Below are 19557 nucleotides of genomic sequence, written 5' to 3'. Positions count from 1 at the left end.
TTTGACACGGAAATACAGCAATTACGTGTGAGATTACATTTTAATTAATGACTGTTACTTTTTCATTCGATGGATTTAATTGATTTGCTTGCTTACATCTACGAATATATGAACATGTTATTGTCTGATGTCTGAATATATGTATGTATATTTCGCAGACGAGACACAACAAATTGAAATTTTAGAAAAAATTATAAAATTACAAATTTTAAAGAAATGAAATAAATTTTGAAAAAAAAATATAATTTTTCAATGAAAATAATGACAAATTAAATTATAATTAATATTAATAATTTTACAAAAAAAATTATAAATTAAATTTTAAATAAAAATATTTATAAACATAAAATGAATAAATAAATATTAATATTAGAAAAATAAGTTTTAATTAAAAAAAATTGTTAATTTTAATTTTAATTTGGAAAAATTAACTAATAAAATTTTTAAATATTCAACACTAAAAAATTAATGATCCTATAAACAAAGTTTTTTGAATAGAAAAAATTATGTATTAAAAAATGTAAAATATACATACTTGAAATGAAAAAAAAAATTATTTATATAAAAAAAATGTTTATTTTAGAAAAAAAATCATATGTTAAGTAACAGAAATTTTAAAACATATAACCCTTTAAAATTAAAATGATTAAATTAAAAAAAAAATATAAATAAAAAAATATATTAATTCTGGAAAAATATTAAATTATAAATTTTTGATAAGAGAAAACATTATTTATACAAAAAAATATCCATTTTGGAAAAATTATATACTTAGTAACATAAATATTAAAACATTGAACTCTTTAAAATTAAATTTATTAAATTAAGAAAAAAATATTAATTAAAAAAATATAATAGCTCTAGAATTATAAATGTTTGAAAATTTATTTCGAAAAAAAAAATTTAAAAAATAAATTAAAATATAAATTTTTTAATTGAAAAAGTATTATTTATACATAAAAAATATTTATTAAAAAATTTAATTGTCGACTTAGTAACAAATATAATTCAAAAATATTTAATACCTAACACTTCAAAATTATTTATTTCAGAAAAAATATTAATTAAAGCATAAAGTTACACTTTAATTTTTTATTATATTTTAGTTTTTTAATAGGAAAAATATTATTTATACATAAAAAAATTATTGGTATTAGAAAAAAATATTAATTTCAAAAAAATAAAATATTTTATATAAAAATTAAAATTTAGCAAGAAAAATTAAAAAAAAAATGTATTTAATAAATTTATACAAAGTAATATTAACGTAAAAAGTTACTAATTTTTAAAATGAAAAAATATGCATACAAAAATTTATTTATTATGGTTGAGTATAAGTACTTAAGCAAACAAAAAGTGTTTATTTGACTTTGATCAGCATTTAAGTAAACTTAAGCAAGAGTGTAAATGACTTAAGCTAACAAAAACGTAGTCAAAGAAAAACGGTTGAGTTACTATGTGCATGCAACTAAATACATACATACATACATATGTGACTACGCATTCGCCAATATATCGCATTAATTCATTTAATAATTTGCTGTTTTCTCGGTGCGATTGTCAACAGCTTAGCGCACAGGCGAACGAACGTGCGGTAAGCAGTCTGTCGCTGTTAAACGCTAAATGCTTTACCTTATTTACTAACTTCGCATTGATTGTCATTTGCAAAAGTGTCACGTTTGTCGTTAAGCATTCACGATATGAAATAACAATCTTAACGACTTTTTTGTTTACAAACTTTTTAACTTTTTACTTATTATTTACCTAAATCAATAAATAAAACTCTTTGACATAATTTAGGTAGAACATAAATAAGCACTTTAAACTCACCAAAAGCGCTAAGTATACAATTTGTATTACGTAGCAGGTGTTGCTCAAGTGATGGCGAAGTAAAATTGCAAATAGATTTCCTTTATAACAAAATATACTTGTTCATGTGCATACATGTTTGCCAAGTACATGCCGATGTCATTCGTGCGTTCAAAGTTAGCGAAAGAAATTTGCAGGAACGCGATGACAGTAGCTTAGTATTTTTTTGCTTACTGAGATGATGTAAGAAACCAGACACTGTAACTGAAAAAAAAACTTTAAAATATGCTTGCAAAAATTGTTGATGAATAATAATAATAAGGGAAGTAGCGAGTAGCTACTCGTAAGACGCATTTTTGCTTACTCGACGATTTTGCTCTACACCTCATATGACCCTTTGTTGAGACCACTTAGACCTGATGTCTAATGTTTCTCAGGCGTTAGTGGTTTACAAAAGTAAATGCACAACTCGTGTTCTTTCGTCACGTGTGCTATTCCTAACTACCACGTTTTTTTTCTTTGTAATTTTGTCGCTTAAAAATCTACCTGATCCCAGCTGCTTATGGTAATGTATGAATATTCATAGCACACTCTTTTTGTGTTGGAAATGCTGCCTGATTTCATATATTTCATATACTTATAACGAATCATATCTTCTATCTATCTTCTTCTTCTATATAAATAAAAATGAATCGCAAAAATGTATGTACGCTTATAACTTTCATACGACTGAACCAAATTTGGTAATTCTTTTTTTAAAATGTTCGTTGAGGTTCAAGGATGGTTTTTACGGAGAGAAAAATTCGAATAATTGCCGGAAAACCCCTAAAAACACCAATTTCCTTTTTCTAAGACAAACGTTACAATAAAAATGAATGTTTGTTTGTTAGTAAAACTAAGAGAACGGTTGAACCAATCTTGAAATTGAAAGGTTGTTTGTTGTGGATCGGGAAAGGTTTAGAAACAGAATACCTTATACTTTTATTGAGGAAAAGTCGGATAATTGGACAATTCCAAAAAGTAACATTTCCATACACATTTTTTTCAATTTTTGTTTGTTTCGTTTTTCAATATTTTGATTTGTAAATTATTTGAATTGTTCAATTTTGATCGCTTGCTTTATTATGAGTCTATAGTACTACAACATCTTGTTCTGTGACTTAGACGTGGCGAAAGGGGTTTTGTTATTAAATAAATATATAAAATACGTGAAATTTCCTTTTTTTTAGTCCGGGTCAAATTTGATCAGACTTAGATTTCAAAATTATTTAATATTTTTGCATGAATTATATTTATTTAATGGGCTTACACACGATTCCTTCAATTTTGACTGATTTGATTTCATTCTTCAAATATCTCTGTGCATTTCGTTGTGCTTTGTAACCGTAATGTGAACATAATCGCAACGACACATGCGGTGACTCACAGCCCACAGTGCATATTTATGTCTGTTTTTACCTTTTTCGGTTTTGTTTGCCCCTAGTTGCAAAAGTATCCGCAGGATCGATATAATTAATTTTACAATAAGGACAACTTCCTCTCAAAAAAAAAAAATTGTGTGCAAATGTATTGGTTGGGGTTGATGGTGGTGTTGTTGCGGTCGACAGTGACCGATTCTTGGTAATGTGTTATGCATTCCTAGTTGTTAGCTGAATTGTTACATATTGTATATACATACATACATACTTATATATTTATTTAATTACAATTTATATGCAGGGCGAGCGAATAAATATGCATAAGAGAAATTATACTTATACAACTACGAGTACATATGTATATGTGATATATACACATATATATATATATATATATGTACATATATACATTTGTATTTATACATATAGATGTAGATATGTATATATATAATGCAGTCAGTGGACATAATTTCCTATATTTTCTACTTGTCGTATAGCTACCAAGGTCATTTAATGACATCGAATACCCCAACATAATTGAAATATATGTTAATTATGTTAAAGCAAAATATATATATATATATATTTATATATATAAATACATATGTACATATTTTCATGCAATCACATACACTGTTATCGTATTTCGCCTTCTCAATTAATAGTTTTCTTTTTGAGGAATCAATTGATTGCACTTCAACTGTTAGAAGTGAGGTTAGTTGGTTATCTGTTTACTTTGTGGGCTTCTAACCGCTTTGAGAACTCAGCTAATATACTTGTATATATTATTTCCGTTGTAATATTGCATTTAGTTTAATGAAAATTGCATTTTTAACGTACTGCACTTAGCAGAAACCCTGAGTGTGGTATCGTCTAACCAATCAATTTTGATTGCCGCTCTTAATGACTAATGGAAACAAATTTAACGGTAAGCAATTGTCGCAAACATGCTTATAATAGTAGTCACACAAACTGCTTTAGTAGTCTAAAAGTATGTACACTATTTCGAACTAATGACACTGTGTATACATTTGAAGGTTATGTAGCAGTAACGAACATGTAATTTTTCCAGTTGACAGAAACTGGATTTATTATTTTTATCGATTTATGATTTTGTGACAATTGTTCGCACTGATAGCATCCATTAAATCTTGAATAATTATTTTATTCATTGTCGATTTATTGTCTTACTTGGTATTTTAAGCGAGTGTTCTTTTGCTGTTCACTTGTATGATAAGGGACTTAATCTAATCAATTACATTGCTGACTATTTATATAAATTATGAGCTTCTTGTGAAACTTCCAACGAAGAATTATTTTATCACAAAATTTCAAAAAAATAAAAAATTTGTAAATTACTTCTCTTGAGTTTTAGGGCACAAGCTGCCACCAATTATGATTTTATGAATTATGATATTTTTTTACGCAATTCTCTTCTATTAGTACATCACAAATTATGAATATAGTTTAGTTAATTTTTTTAATCTTGTTTTCATAGCAAATTTGTTTCAATTTAGTTTGTTCTCTTGCTGGAAAATGTGCCATTTCAATAAATTTAAAACATTTTGGCAGAAATATTGCACGATATCGTCACAAACAAAAGATAAGACTGCTGATGACCAACATTAATACATACTTATGTACAATGTTATAGTATTAGTATACATTTTTAACTATAAACAGCAAAAAAAAAAACAGAAACACTTTCGAGAAATTTAGTTAAATCGCGTTAGTTGAAATTCCTGCGGCAGCTAGCCGAATGTAATACAAAGTACATACTTCTATGCTCAAGTTGAAAGCTGAATCGGCAACATTCTTTTCTGTAATTTGGTTGTAAATTTCACGTCAAAATATTCATTAGTATTTGAGATACGTGTCGTTTTGTGATGCTCTAAAAGTGAATTCTTAGATTTTTACTATGTCTGAATTTATTGAACAAAGAAGTGCGATAATGCACCATCTCATACTGCATTGGTTATTCGTGATCATTTCGCCACATTTTCAACTAATATCGTGCCGCAACCACCGCATTCGCTTGATTTACCTTCGTGTAACTTCTGGTTATTCAGCAAATTCACATGACCACTCCGAGTACACCGTTTTGACTCAATTGAGGATATAAAAGCTGAATCGAAGAAGGCTCTGATGGCCATCACGACGGAGGATTTTACCAAGTGCTATGATGACTGGAAAATTCGTTGGCATAAGTGTATTGCAGCGGGAGGGGATTACTTTGAAGGAAATGAAATGGACAAAATTCACCTTTCAATTTGATCACAGTAGTATATGTCCAATATCCTCCTGTTTCGTATTAGTAAAAAATTTTTATAGTGGTCAAAAGTAGTAAAAAAGGCTTATTATCAAATGGTGAGCTTCAGAAGAAACAAGAAACAATGCAGTGTCTTAAAAAAGAAGAAGAAAAATACAATGACAAAACAATTGCTTTTCCCACAACCGCCGGTTCGACGTTACTGGAATTGACATGGATTTTACTCGGCCCAGGATTACTAATTATTAAAATGGTCTTTCTCAAAAACTGGAAAAAGTAAATATTAGCCAAAGAACTTGAACACCTTACTGTAAGCGCCATTCGAAATAGCAAACAGTCTATAAAGAGCTTGCAGCCCAGATTGAACCGATTTTTACTTCATTGTTATTATTTTTATTTTTTTTTTCAAGTTGCCAAAAGGATTGGAAATTTGGACTCTTTGTAAAGAGTTGAAAATTAAGTGAAATCAGTACTTTGAAAGGGTAGGGAAGATTTGTAACAAAATTTGCAACCAGTTAACAAGAATTCGTGGATTTACATTCAAATTGTTATTAAGTAGTGAATAGGTTGAGTTTGGCGTAACTATTAATGTCTTTACCGTTTTCTTTCGCTTGCAATACATTTCGTTTGCGACGCAATTTCAAATGAATAATAGGAAAATGTTACTCATACGTAATGTACCACAAGGTATGGTTTATTTTATATGATTATCGTGTAAGATTTTCAGTTTACTATGAGTCATCTAGTTAAGGCGTTGCGCAGATGCATAGAAGCCGTACTACACACTAGAATAGCTGAAACCACAATAGGCGATACCAGAATTCGTCTCGGCACTACAACAGGCTGCCCAGAGTGTAGAGTGCTATCCCCCTTGTTATGGAGCCTTGTCGTGGACGAATTACTCGTTTTGCTAACTAACAATGAAATCCGTTATCAAGGATATGCAGACGACATTATTATTATAGCAAGAGAAAAAATTGAGGACACTCTCACCGATATCGTACAAAGGGGATTGGGACTGGCTAAGGGATGGTGCATATGGATGATTGGACTGCATATCAACCCCTCAAAAACGATCATCGTTCCGTTTATGAGACGCAAGGCCCTGCGCGGCCTCAGGAACCTAACCCTTGGGGGGCAGAGAGATAGAGAGGACTAATATGGTCAAATACTTTGGTTTCACGCTGGATTCCTCTCTGTGGTGGAAGCAGCATGTTGACCTGACCATGGTCAAAGCTAGTAAAGGACCTATGTTCTGCAATCAACCAGCTTCAAGCCAGGGATTGTCAGGTGGTTGTACATCATGATCGTGCGTCCGATTATCACGTATGGGGCGGTGGTTTGGGCCTCGAAAGCATTGCAAACATCGGCAGGACTTCAACTATCGAAGCTACAACGACTCACCTGCATCTGCGTGTGGGGAGTCATGCGCACCGCTTTACCTAGTAATCGATCAGGTATCCAAACACACACTGCTTCAAATGACAGCAGAAAGGTTTGGCAGAGGTTAGATAATCTCTTCCCAGCGTATGAAGGACTTAAATCGCTAAGTACCACTGGCTCTTCTCTCAAGCGACTAACAGCAAAAGGGTAAATTTCATTAAGGAGTCGAAGTTTACCCTTAGCAGCAAGGCTGAATGGAATGATTCCTGTCTCGACCTACTGCTTAGGTATAGTACAATCAAGTGGTACACCGGCGGCTCGAAAACGTCGGACAGAATTGGTGCAAGAGTCGCAATCACGCACCAAACTCACCATACATATGGGAAGTTTTCCGAGAATATTCCAAGTCCGTGCGTAGAGATAAACCTCCAACGCAACTATCGCAACGAACGTATAGTCATACTCAGCGACAGTCAAGCGGCACTTAAAGCAATACATATCTGCGTACGGGATCAAATCGCTACTGGTGCAGGAGTATATAGAATAGGCTTAACAGTCTATTACATCCTAATCAAGTGCACCTTATCAACATGCTGGGGCAAGTGAGGCGTTGTGACTTAATCCATTTCTGCCCTATGGGTATTTAAATACCCACTCAACAGTGTTCACGCGCAGAATCATATCTCGCAAGTGTTTAGATATATTGACTCTATTTTTTTTTTCTAAATCATAGAGGAAATGTAAAATAATATACACTCCTTATAAGACAGGACAATATTTCGATTAATAAGTGCCCATTTTCAAGGTCAAAGTACAAGTGGTAAAAAAACCAGAAAATAATTCACAATTTCAACACTCGCACTATTTCACAATTGCAATTTCACTCTCATCTACTTCGTAACACAGTTGATTTTGATCAACACATGACGAACAGCCAATCAACAGGTTGCCACATACAAGTATATTAAATTTCAGATGCACTTAGAACCCTTATTAGCCCATTGGGTATTTTATAACCCATCGCATACCTCAGGTATGCAGAAAGTTACAAACCTGAAATATCACAGAGCAACTTCTATGATCTACATAAACTTCCCCATTAATTTTAATCGTACGGCGGGATCTAGAGGCAGGCAGTAATGGGCTAAGAGAGAGCACAATAGTTAGATTATAGGTCGGGGTGCAGTCCTCACTCTTCTTCCATAAAGCTGACATAGCTGGCATCCGGTAAGATATTCAATCTTACTGCATGAATACCGAACTGGCAGTGTCCAGTTAGAACTCCGACAACCACTGAAAGGTAGTCTTACTTAGAGCGAAGTGTTGCGTAGACCTCTTACGATTTACCCTTAGCCAGAATGACCTTGCGAGCGCACTAAATGGCAGCTATATTCCTCGGAGCTTATAATGGTGCTAGATAATAATCTACGCCAAAGTTTGGGAAAATAATTTGTCAAATAAAAAAGTTTTCCATACAATAATTCATTTCGATCGATCAGTTGGTATTACAGCTCTTTTTTGTTTAAGGTACTAAAATCGTACGTAAACATATTTACATATCTACGTATGCATTTATACAAAATATGCATTTGACATGAAACAATATTAAATGAAGACGAATAGTGTCGTCAACAAATAAATAAAAGTTGATTGATTATTTGCACCTAAATGCATTAATTATTTTTATTTGTAAATTGTCGGCACTAAAGTGCGTATTGCTCGTTCATCAAACGAGTTGCTCAGACTCGTTTATAAATAAACTTGCAATTTGTATAGAATTCCTAAAAATGCGTCACTATAGATATATATGTAAATATTATTTGAATGGACAAAATCGAATTTTCCTGCTATTTTTTATACCGCACGTAAAAAAAATATAATAAAAATAATTAATTAAATGTTCATCAATTTTTATTTTTTATTTATTGTATTAAGAAAACATTTCAAATAAAATTCCAACTTTTGCAGAAAATTAGTTTTCACTATAAAATCGCGGAAATGTAAATCAAACATCATATGGGTGGGTCTCCTGGTAATTTCCCAGCTGAATAGTGCTGACTTTGTTCAATAAAATTCCATTCGAACTTATAAAACTGACATGCAAATAAATAAATGCACTCAATTTCAAGAGCCGTATATAATTATGTGCTTTGTATGCGCGTATGTGTGTGCGTGTGTGTGTTTATGTACGGCAATTGCACGAATGAATCTTGACAGTTCAACTGTTGATAGGTACGTGTTTTTTACACGTAATTTTGTTTCGTAATAAATTAGGCATTCATACGAACATACATGTGTGTGTGCGTATGTATGTGTGTGGGCTAAATTGTATATAACACTAAATAATTAGAGACAGTTGAATAACGAACTATTTTCATCAAGTGGTCAGCATTGGGAGAGAGGGGCTAAAAAAATTGAATTGTCGGCTCTTCACGAGTATAGTGATACTTTAAAACGAAATGATAAACGCAATGAGTGTTTTCAGAAATCGTTTTGTTTATATAAAGTAATTACAGTTATGTAGAAAATAACAGTGATTTTTCATCGGCCTTTTCAGGCAAGGAAACAAAAAATTTCCGGTAGGGTCACTTTCAAACATGTTTAAATTTTCTTGGCACACTTCCACTTCTTCGAGCTGAGTTCAAAACTTTGTGCACACAAGTCACATTGTCGGTGTTTGTCGAAGTCGCTTGCACCACTCACAGAAACACATCGCGTGAAAATGTTTGTCCAGGTGCTCGGAGTCAACTAACCAGCCGCTCTTTCGTTAGCTAGGAATGTCCTCTACCGAATCCAGTCGGTGAACGCACGCTCCGAAGTACAGACGTGGCGGAAGAAAATCAGTCCTATTACTTTTCGGACAAACCCTGTGTACAAGAAATCCCTAATACCCTTAACAGACACATTTTTTACTGCATGAAGGGTTTTAAAAAGATCTTTATCTTGGTTTTGATCGATCAGTTTGCTTAGCAGCTATATCCTGCAGTGGTTCGATATCGGTGACTTCAGCAAATAAGTAGCTGCTTGGGGAGAAGAAAAAGATATCTCAAAAACTCAGACCAACAGGTCAATTGAAAAGTTCCCGGCCTACCATAGCAAAGCACTTTTTTCGACACAATTCTTCTTTTTTTATTCAATATACCTATGTAGTTCCCTCCAAAGGTGGTACGCTGTTTATAGCGACCCTCCAACTTTTCGATACCTTTTTTGTAGTACGATTTGTACTTTGCTTCAAAATACGCCTCAGTTTCGGTGATCATCTCTTCATTCGACGAAAATTTCTTCCAAGCGATCATTCTTTTTGAGATCTGAGAACAGAAAATAGTCGCCTTGATGCCAGATATGGAGAATATGGTGAATGCAGAAGTAATTCGATTTCCATTTTTTTCCTCAAATGCGAATAATTTTGGTGATTTCGTCCTTCAAGCGATCCAATAGCACAATGTAAAAGTCGCCGTTGATGGTTTTTTTTTTCAAGGTGGCCAATAAAATTATTTCATGCGCATCCCAAAATTCAGACGCCAAACTTTGCTAGCCGACTTTTGCATTTTTCCACGCATTAGAGTGGGTTCATCGCGTGCAGTCCATTTCGATGACTGACTGTCTATTGGACTTTGGACTGAAACGATGGTGCCCTGTTTCATCCATTGTCACATATCGATGCAAAAACTCGGGTTTATTACACTTCAACATCAACTCTGTTCCGAATCATCAACTCGTCGTTGTTTTTGGCCAAAGGTGAGCTCGCACGGCACCCACTTTGCACAGAGCTTTCTCGTATTCGTAAATTATATGATGTACTACATATACACATCTAGTTGATAACTTTGAAATGCCTGCTATTTCAAACAACTTCACTTTACGGGCATCCAAAATTATCTTGTGGACTTTATTGATGTTTTCGTTGGTAACAACCTCTTTTGGGCGTCCACTACGTTCACAATCTTCGGCATATTGATTTAATTTATCGATCGATGGATTTAATTCGATTTATCGCCATCTGTTTTTGTGGCCAAACAATTATTGCAGAAGGAATAAGGTTTCATATATGGACGTCTTGAGCTCATCAAAAATCTGTTAAGTCGCTTAGTAAATTTTTAATTATTATTATTATTAATAAATTTGAAATTTAAATTCGGCACAAAGTGTTTTTTTTAACAAAGGCGGGCAAGCCAGGAAAAAGGTGCTAGGGTGATTCTACTCCAAACCACCTAAAACTTGCAGCCAATTTCGACTGATAAAACGATTAAGTCTTACCCAGTCTGAAAATATATAACTAGTACTCCACGTTCTAAGCGAAGAAGCTTAGTAGAGCTCTTGTGATTAAACCCGAACCGGAAGCACCTCGAAACCATGCAAGCACCTCCAGCGCTCGCCGAGCTGCATATAAGTCAACACATTTTCAATCCAATCATAAGGATAATAAGGAAATATATTTCATTGGATTGTATGTAGGTAGACTTGGAATTCTTAAATGTCACTTCACTCGTTCCACACCCCTCTTATAGTATATTGCTGTTGAAGTATTTATTGATGATAAGTTAAAAGCTTTCCTTTTGCAGAATTAAAAAAAAATATATATATTTTGCATTCCTGCACGATTGCATACCTACAAACTTACAAATATTATATTTATTACCCATTTCGGCTTGCACATATATATTTATATATATATTAGGGTGTGCCCATTTTTAGGCAATTTTTTTTTCAACGATCAGATTGCTGCCTGAATAATTTTTCAGTTCCTTTTTGCAATGCTCAAATGTCAAGCTATAAAATAAGGAGCTATAAAATAAACAAAAAACATTAAACTTCCGCTCCACCGAAGCTATAATACCCTTCACAGGTATATTTCTTATAGCAAAAAAGGACATAAAAAGATTTTTATCTTGATTTTGGTCAGCCGGTTTGTATGGCAGCTATGCGCTATAGTGAGCCGATCTAAACAATTTATCCGGAGATTGTAGCATTGCCTTGGCTAACAATCCTCTTCAAGTTTCGTGAAGATATCTCGCCGAATAAAAATGTTTTCTATACAAGGACTTACTTTTGAACGGACAGTTTGTATGACAGCTGCATCCCATAGTAGTCCGATAGCGGCGATTTCGACAAATGAGCAACTTCTTGGATAGAAAAGGAGGTGTGCAAAATTTCGGATCAATATCTCGAAAACTGAGGGACTATTACGCATATATAACGACATACGAACATGGCTAATCGACCCAAATCGTCACGCTGATCATTTACATACATATATATTATTAATTTTAACAGTCTATCCTTTTACCTTTCTGAAAGTTTCAGCCTGTTTTTCAGTCGAAAAAAGATTGCCGAAAAATGACACACCCTAGTACATATCCAAGTATATACATGAACTTGCATTTTTCTTTGGACATGAGCGAGTTTTCGTGACTTTTTACGATAGGCGCCGCGTGATAAAAGCAATAACAAAAACATTGAAACTTTGATCGTTTAAAATACGAGTACTACTACACGAATAATTAGCAGCTTTAATCTCTTGCACGTGCTATACAAATTACCATTCGTGCGCCGAGTGAAATATTTCCATACATTCTTTACACATTTAATGTAATTTAATTATTATATTTTTTAATGTCATCCATTGTTTTTGTTTCTTGCAGATTTGGATCAGGCAGCAGTCAGGCCTCGCAGAGTAGCGGCGATATTTGTCGCATCTGCCATTGTGAGAGCGATCCACAAAATCCGTTATTGACGCCCTGCTATTGTGCGGGTAGCTTAAAATACGTCCATCAAGCGTGTCTCCAGCAATGGCTAACGGCATCCGAAACGAACGCATGCGAACTATGCAAATTTCCATTTATAATGCACACAAAAATCAAACCATTCAATGAGGTTAGTTTATTGCAACACTGAAATGGAATCTTTTTGCTGAAGTAATAATATTTGCAACAAAATTTGTAATATCTTTACAGTGGCGCAGCCTTGACATTTCTGGAATTGAGCGAAGACGTCTCTGCTGTTCGGTATTATTTCATTGCGCCGCCGCTTTATGCGTTATTTGGTCGCTTTGTGTGCTAATCGAACGTGCCGCTGATGATGTGAAGCGTGGACTGATTGGTAAGTGTGTAATTCAGAATACTGTATGATCAAATTTGACCCGGACTGAGGAAAGAGTAAATTTTCAGCAACTGTGCATCGGCGGATTTTGTTTTTTTCCGGTGTTGTTCGGTAGATTGTTGGATATCATATTCATAAACTCACGTCTCATCACTAGTAATGATTCGTTTGATAAATGTGGGCTCCGCAGCTACGTTTTGAGGCGTGTTTTTTGCGACCTCTACTCGACAACGTGTCTGCAAAAGACTTATTTTCGTTGTAGTCTAGCGTTGATACGCTACATACCCAAAAAATTAATAAAAATGTGTTGACTCGATCCCATCTATTATGAATCGAGATAGAGATCCTCTGCTATTTCTCTTTTGCCAAAACGATGTTTTTCAGTCATTCCTTTTTTAACTATTTCCGTGTTGTCGTTATTAATAGAGTTGAATGGACGTCTCGCGTGAGACAAGTTTTCGATGACTTCTAAAATAGACTCTTCAAAACACTTCTGCGACATTCTCAAGGACTCCGTAGTCGTGATACCATTCGGGAACACAAAATTTCAAGCAAGCAAAAAAATGTCGTACCAATCCAGAAAAACTTTTTTATCGATTCGATTTGCGCGCGTAGAGTAAATGGACCAGTCCGGGTCAATTTTGATCAGATGTAATATAAACACTTGCTCATGTACATATGTATATGTGGTTGTAAATATGTATGATAAATACGTTTTCATCATCATTCATCATTTTCAATAGATTGGCCCTTCTGGACAAAACTGGCCGTGGTAACAGTGGGACTCACGGGCGGCGTGGTCTTCATGTATATTCAATGCAAAGCTTATTTGCATCTATGCCATCGTTGGAAGGCCAGAAACAGGTTCAGACATCATTACTTTTACCAAATGAAAGGAAAATTACTAAATTTTCACATTAAATCGCTTACAGAATACTGCTCATACAAAATGCACCAGAAAAAGTGCATGCCATGTCGCCACCATCACCCGCTGTCCAACATCGCACTCATCACGAGGGCTCCTGTGAGCCACATCCCTCTAGCATTAATGCGCCCACCGCCGCCGGTGATGGCCCAAATGTTGAAATTGTAGCCAATGGCGCGTCCGCCTCGAATGGTTACAACTATGCCGTCACTGCTGGTGGTAACGGTAGCATTTCTGGCAGCCTGGATATAGAGGGTGCCGCAACATTACATCAGCATCCATTGCATCATTATCATCTTCCAGCCGAACAGCGTCGTTTGCAACAGAGCGGTGATGCGGATTCGGATGTTTTGCCTACCACACATCACCATAGCCATTTGCCACCACAACAGCAGGTGGGACAGGTGGCCGTAGCGGCAAATATTGAATGTGCACAGCTGCAAAGTAATTACGAACGTGATTGGGCATTGGACGATGTGGTTTCGCAGATCTCATCCTTCCGTCCGTGTCCACAAGGTTCGGGTAGCATGACACCATTTCACGATTCAATACATAATGTACTCGAGCATTCGGAGAATTCGAGTCGCGGTTCGGTAAATGACGTTTGCGGTGGTTCACGTCAAGATCTCAGCACTGGTGGCATTTCTACGGATACGGGACGTGAGCATGCGCTACAATTGAGTAGTTTTAGTGGTAAGTTAAAAAAATAACAAAAATGGAAGTTAATGACTTCTTTGGCGGCAATTAAAGCCAAAGAAGTCTAACTCTAGGTAGAGTTTAGAATAGTCGATGAGATGTAATAGGCTACATCTTTGGGTAAATGTTACGGCATTAGAATTGAAGTTTATGACGATCCTTCGTAAGTTTTAAGTTTGTTAAACTCACTCCGTGCGAACTTACGCAGTTTTCTTCAGACACTCTTTCGTGGAAGGGATCAAAACTTGTTTAAATTATTTCTCCTAATAAATTACTTTTTCATCTATTCTCAGGTAGCGGCGATCAAAAGGCACCCTCGATCAGTTCAGGTGTTTCCAATGCGGTGGCAAATGGTTTGGGCGGTTTCGCCTACAAGCCGCACACCAAACGTTATTCCAATTCATCGATATTCGTAGAGAACCGCGACATTCTCAACGACTCGATGGGTTTGAGCATGGAATCATCGGTTGATTACCCCGCCACGGAGAGCTATCGACACGCAAACACATTGACGCCGCCCAGTGCAGCGGATGTCGAAGCTGAAAGTGAACAGCTGGATAAATTTCTAACGAAAGACTTACGTCGCTACTCGGACACAAAACTGGTGATCGGACCAGACAGCGAACCGATGCTGGGCGCCGAAGTAAACGACGTCTTACTGCCATCAGCAGTGCCCATAGAACCCGTGTACTCGATGAGAAGCACATTACCGGCAGGCGGCAATAAACGTATACGGCAACTGCTAAAACAAAATTCGGCTACTGCGGCAGATACAATACTGGATATGGAACTGCCCACGTCACCGCTATCGCCACCAGCCGCCTATGCGGTAAATGTAACAATGCCAACGACGCGTCAGACACAGGCAGCCTTGCGCCGATCCCTACACACGGTGGATGAGTTGGGCGCGGGCGCAAATGCGCAGGACTTGCTGAGAAGCAGAGCCATACCCAGCACGGCTGCAACGACGAGTATGGGCACGTCCAGGCGGCAGTCCACGTCGACGCCAATGTTTAAATCGTTGCCAAATTTGAGTGGCAGTTGCGAAAATCTGCTCAGAAAATGAGCGAACACAGCAATTCTGCCCGACTTCATCGAGTCCAATACTTAAATGAAGTGTATGCATCTATCTACCTACCTATATGAAAATATGGAACTAAATGTACTGAGTTGACGCTCTCTAAGTTGTTGTGTACGCACATAACTGTATTTTATTTTTATTGACTTTAGTTTTTGTGCGTGCAACAAATAAGGTTAACTTGCGTCCAAATATTTATTCACGCTTAATGTGTTTTTTTGTTTTTGTTTATGTTTTTTTTTTATTTTAAGTGGACCTACACTTTACTTGAATGAGACTTTTTGAATATTCGCTTGTGTCGGCTGTACTAAGGCTTAATTAACACAGCGTTTAGACTGTTCGTTATAAATATGTAAGCTGCAGTTAGGAAAGAAATAAAGAAAAATATGAAATGTGAATTTTGAAATTTGTTAAGCGGCTATAATTTTTGTAGTTATATGCGAAAGCAGGACAAATCTGATATTTGTAAAAATAATATAATTTATTTTTTTTTATAGATTATGGAAAATGTTCATAATTTGTAGACACATCATGGAATTATTTTTTTTCCGAATTTTTGATTGTTTTGGTATATTTTTGTTTCTGTATCGGCAGAAAACATCTCTGCAATCATTTTGAAGAATGCTGCCGAGTTGACCGTCTTTGATCGGTTAAAAATCCGGTTGTGTACCAGTTACGTAAACCCGACTGTCGTGGGAACGGTTTGTTTAGGTGACTAGTTGAATGAAAATTCAAATTTTTTTTCTGTCCGTTATAAGATACATATTATGAGTAGTTGTGCACCTCATCGTTTGTAAATTATTTTGCTTAATTCAACATATAACAAAGGTGTAAGCTCAATTTATATTTCAATTATTCGAAAATTTTACAAGAATTCTTAACTCATCTTTTCATATTTTTGCTATCAAGCTGTATATATAAAAAATAAATAAATGTTTCAGCTATTTTACTACAAAAATCTATCATTTAGAGAATCTTCTTGCTAAAAAGTGATTAAAAATATTTAATTTATGTTTGAAATATCAACTCAAATGCAGTCAAAGGAAGACATGACAAAGTCAAAAAATTGTATTGTCAAAATTCCGCAGATTTATAGTGAAATTATTCGAGAAAATTTGAAAAAGTGTGCCAAATCTTTAATCTAAGTAGTTAAAACGATGTCTTTCAATTCTTTCTTACAGAAATTCCTATTCATTAGTGAATCATAGTTTATGACAAATTACAAAATATTCAGTGCAATCAGAAATCCTAACAAATATTGGATTTGTCCTTTTGCTCTCTACAATTTCACAACTTAAAATGCGTAAATTATAACACAAACCCACATACAATTGCGTGCAATGCAAAAGCAACATCATTACAGCACTGAAAATAACTTTTTCTGAAAGCATTTACTGTCGAAATCTCTTAATTTCACTTTGACGTTCGTAACGTATTTACATATCGTCACCTGAAATGCAAAATAACGTAACAACATTTTCGGAAATTTACAATGGCAAGAATTAAACACGAAATAAAATAGAACATGAGTGAAAAAAAATTTTAATATTGGTTAAAACTGGTTTTTATCTGAGTGCAGAACCTAAAAATGTTGAACATATGTAATATTATATATGTAATTTGAAGTAGTGAAGCGTAATCAATAAGACACTCAATTTCGAATTTTTTGATGATACGTTATTTTGCATTTCAGGTGACGATATACATATTTAAATTGAGTGAAGGAATTTTTGAGATTTTGAAAAGTTAATGCTAAATAAAAACTGTGATTAAACAATTTGTCATTTTTAGACTTTTTTGCGAATCGAACATACATACATTTTCACACACACATACACTTGTGAAAATCACACACATGTATTTATCTACATATATTTTTTGTTTTTGAAGTATCAATATGCTTTAAATGTAAATGGCAAGCTAAAGTTGGAAATTATTACCAGAACTTTTCACAGTACAACAGTATCATATAATACAGTGGAGTCAATAAACAGCTCACTTAATCCATATATTTTCTATGTGGATACTAAAAGCAGGAAATGCAAACATACAGACATAGACATACATATAATAAACTTACAAAAAAATAAAAATGAAAAGTGAAAACAATATGAAGAAACTTAGAAAGAAACAAATATTTTTCTATAAATACATAAACCGTTATTTTAGGATTGCGCTTCGAAACAACCGCTTGTTTTTAACTAGAACATGTTTGAGATTACAACTCCTGTTCACAATAACCTTTTCAAATTGCCAATTTCTTCCTCCTCTATTTAATGCGCCTGCCTCGAGTAATAATACTATACATTATTAGCTTATTTACTTAATTATATAAATATATATAAACTTCTTTTTTCTCATTTCCGATTTCTGTACAGTATGTATACAAAATACTAGTATAAAATCATAAGCAAATGGAATTTTGTAATTAATTTAATTAAAAATTATATTACATTTATTACAATTTAAGTATGTATAAATCGCATACTATGGAAAACTATGTAAAATTATATCTATATTATTAATGTAATTTTAAAAGCAAAGAATTTTAAACATTTTTTGTGTAAAATAAAAAAGAATAACTTAATTACAAGTATATGGATGTTGTGTTTTTACTTTAATTAGTGAATGGCAGCAGCCTGTTTTGTAGTGGTTGTAGCGACAGAATTCTGCCGAGTGGACAGTCATTGACCGAATAAAAAATCCGAGTCCGTTGGAGTTACGTAGATCCGACTATCGTGGGAACGGATAGCAGTAGACTGAGGATTAGTGATCGAGCCTTTATTTAAATTTTGGCAGGTTGTCCGATCAGAAGTATACATATGTCCGGTGATTGTAGCGATGCCTTGGGTAATAACTTGCGCCAAATTTTGTGATTATATTTTCTCAAATAAAAAAGGTATTCCTTACAATGACTTGAGTTTGATTGGTCAGTTGGTATGGCAGCTTCATCCGATATCGTCGGTGCCGACAAATCAGCAGCTTAATGGTGAGAACAGAACGTATGCAAAATTTCTCTTCGATTTCTCAAATACTTAGGGTATGCAGACGGTATAAGAACTCAGTTCGTCACGCTGATGATTTGTGTAGGTATGTATTTTATAGGGTCTCGCACCCAGAAGGTCTTACAAACTTAATATATCCTACTCAAGCTATATAAAGAGATTAAAACGCGATTGGCTCCGTACCAATCCTAACAGGATTGGATCGCCAAAACAACAAACCTTGGTCAGAAAAAATTGTAGTCCATACCGGTATCATAGAACCGATTGCCATGGCAACGTGCTCCTTTTCACAACTTTGAATGCCACATTAAAACCAATTCATCTAAAATTTCTTCCTCTATGGTCCGACTCCCTCAAAACAGCATATTTTCTTACCCTACCGTTTGGTGCTTTCGATGACGATTAATTTGAGCCATTTCTACCCAAATTGGGTCTAGATAGCCTTTACAACAACAACTGATTTCAACAAAAAACTCGGAGACCCTCCGGACTGTTTAAGAATGAGATGAACATCTGAAGATTGTGCAATTGCTGATCGTGGAAAGTTAAGGAAGAATACAATTACAAATACAAGATTACGACATCCAATGTCATACTATAATTTAGCTTCGAATTGGGCTGTATGAACTATGGTTAATATAAAAAAACTGCGATTTATCAATCTAAAATCAAAAAATCAATTCTCTGTAGATCGCTACATGTTGAAACGAATTTTTTCAAAAGGAGTTCCATCTAGAAGAACTGCAACATAGCGCACGCTCTGCATAGAATTTATCAATTAAGACCTCGGTTTCGAATTAGTGGCAACTATTGTCTGGACGACTACAAATAAGGATTCAGCCGCCTGCATTTCTTATAAATATATACTTATACAT

General features: G+C 34.5%; 1 protein-coding gene across 11 annotated transcripts in view; it reads left to right on the top strand.

Annotated features, from left to right (window-relative positions):
• Nucleotides 1-18273, top strand: part of LOC126760961 (uncharacterized) — a 28951-nt gene extending 10678 nt beyond the window's left edge. For all 11 annotated transcript variants that reach the window (XM_050476794.1, XM_050476795.1, XM_050476790.1 and 8 more), the window contains exons 3-7: nt 12522-12753; nt 12834-12978; nt 13722-13842; nt 13911-14596; nt 14893-18273. In XM_050476794.1, the coding sequence (XP_050332751.1) occupies nt 12522-12753; nt 12834-12978; nt 13722-13842; nt 13911-14596; nt 14893-15665 (1957 nt within the window). In that variant the 3' untranslated portion in view covers nt 15666-18273. The remainder of the gene's footprint in view (nt 1-12521; nt 12754-12833; nt 12979-13721; nt 13843-13910; nt 14597-14892) is intronic.
• The last annotated feature ends 1284 nt before the right edge of the window (nt 18274-19557 follow it).

Source organism: Bactrocera neohumeralis, chromosome 6 (assembly GCF_024586455.1).
Source record: "Bactrocera neohumeralis isolate Rockhampton chromosome 6, APGP_CSIRO_Bneo_wtdbg2-racon-allhic-juicebox.fasta_v2, whole genome shotgun sequence".
Taxonomy (NCBI): Eukaryota; Metazoa; Arthropoda; class Insecta; order Diptera; family Tephritidae; genus Bactrocera; species Bactrocera neohumeralis.
Note: the sequence above shows the minus strand (reverse complement) of the source record. Positions and strands in the feature narration are given on the sequence as shown.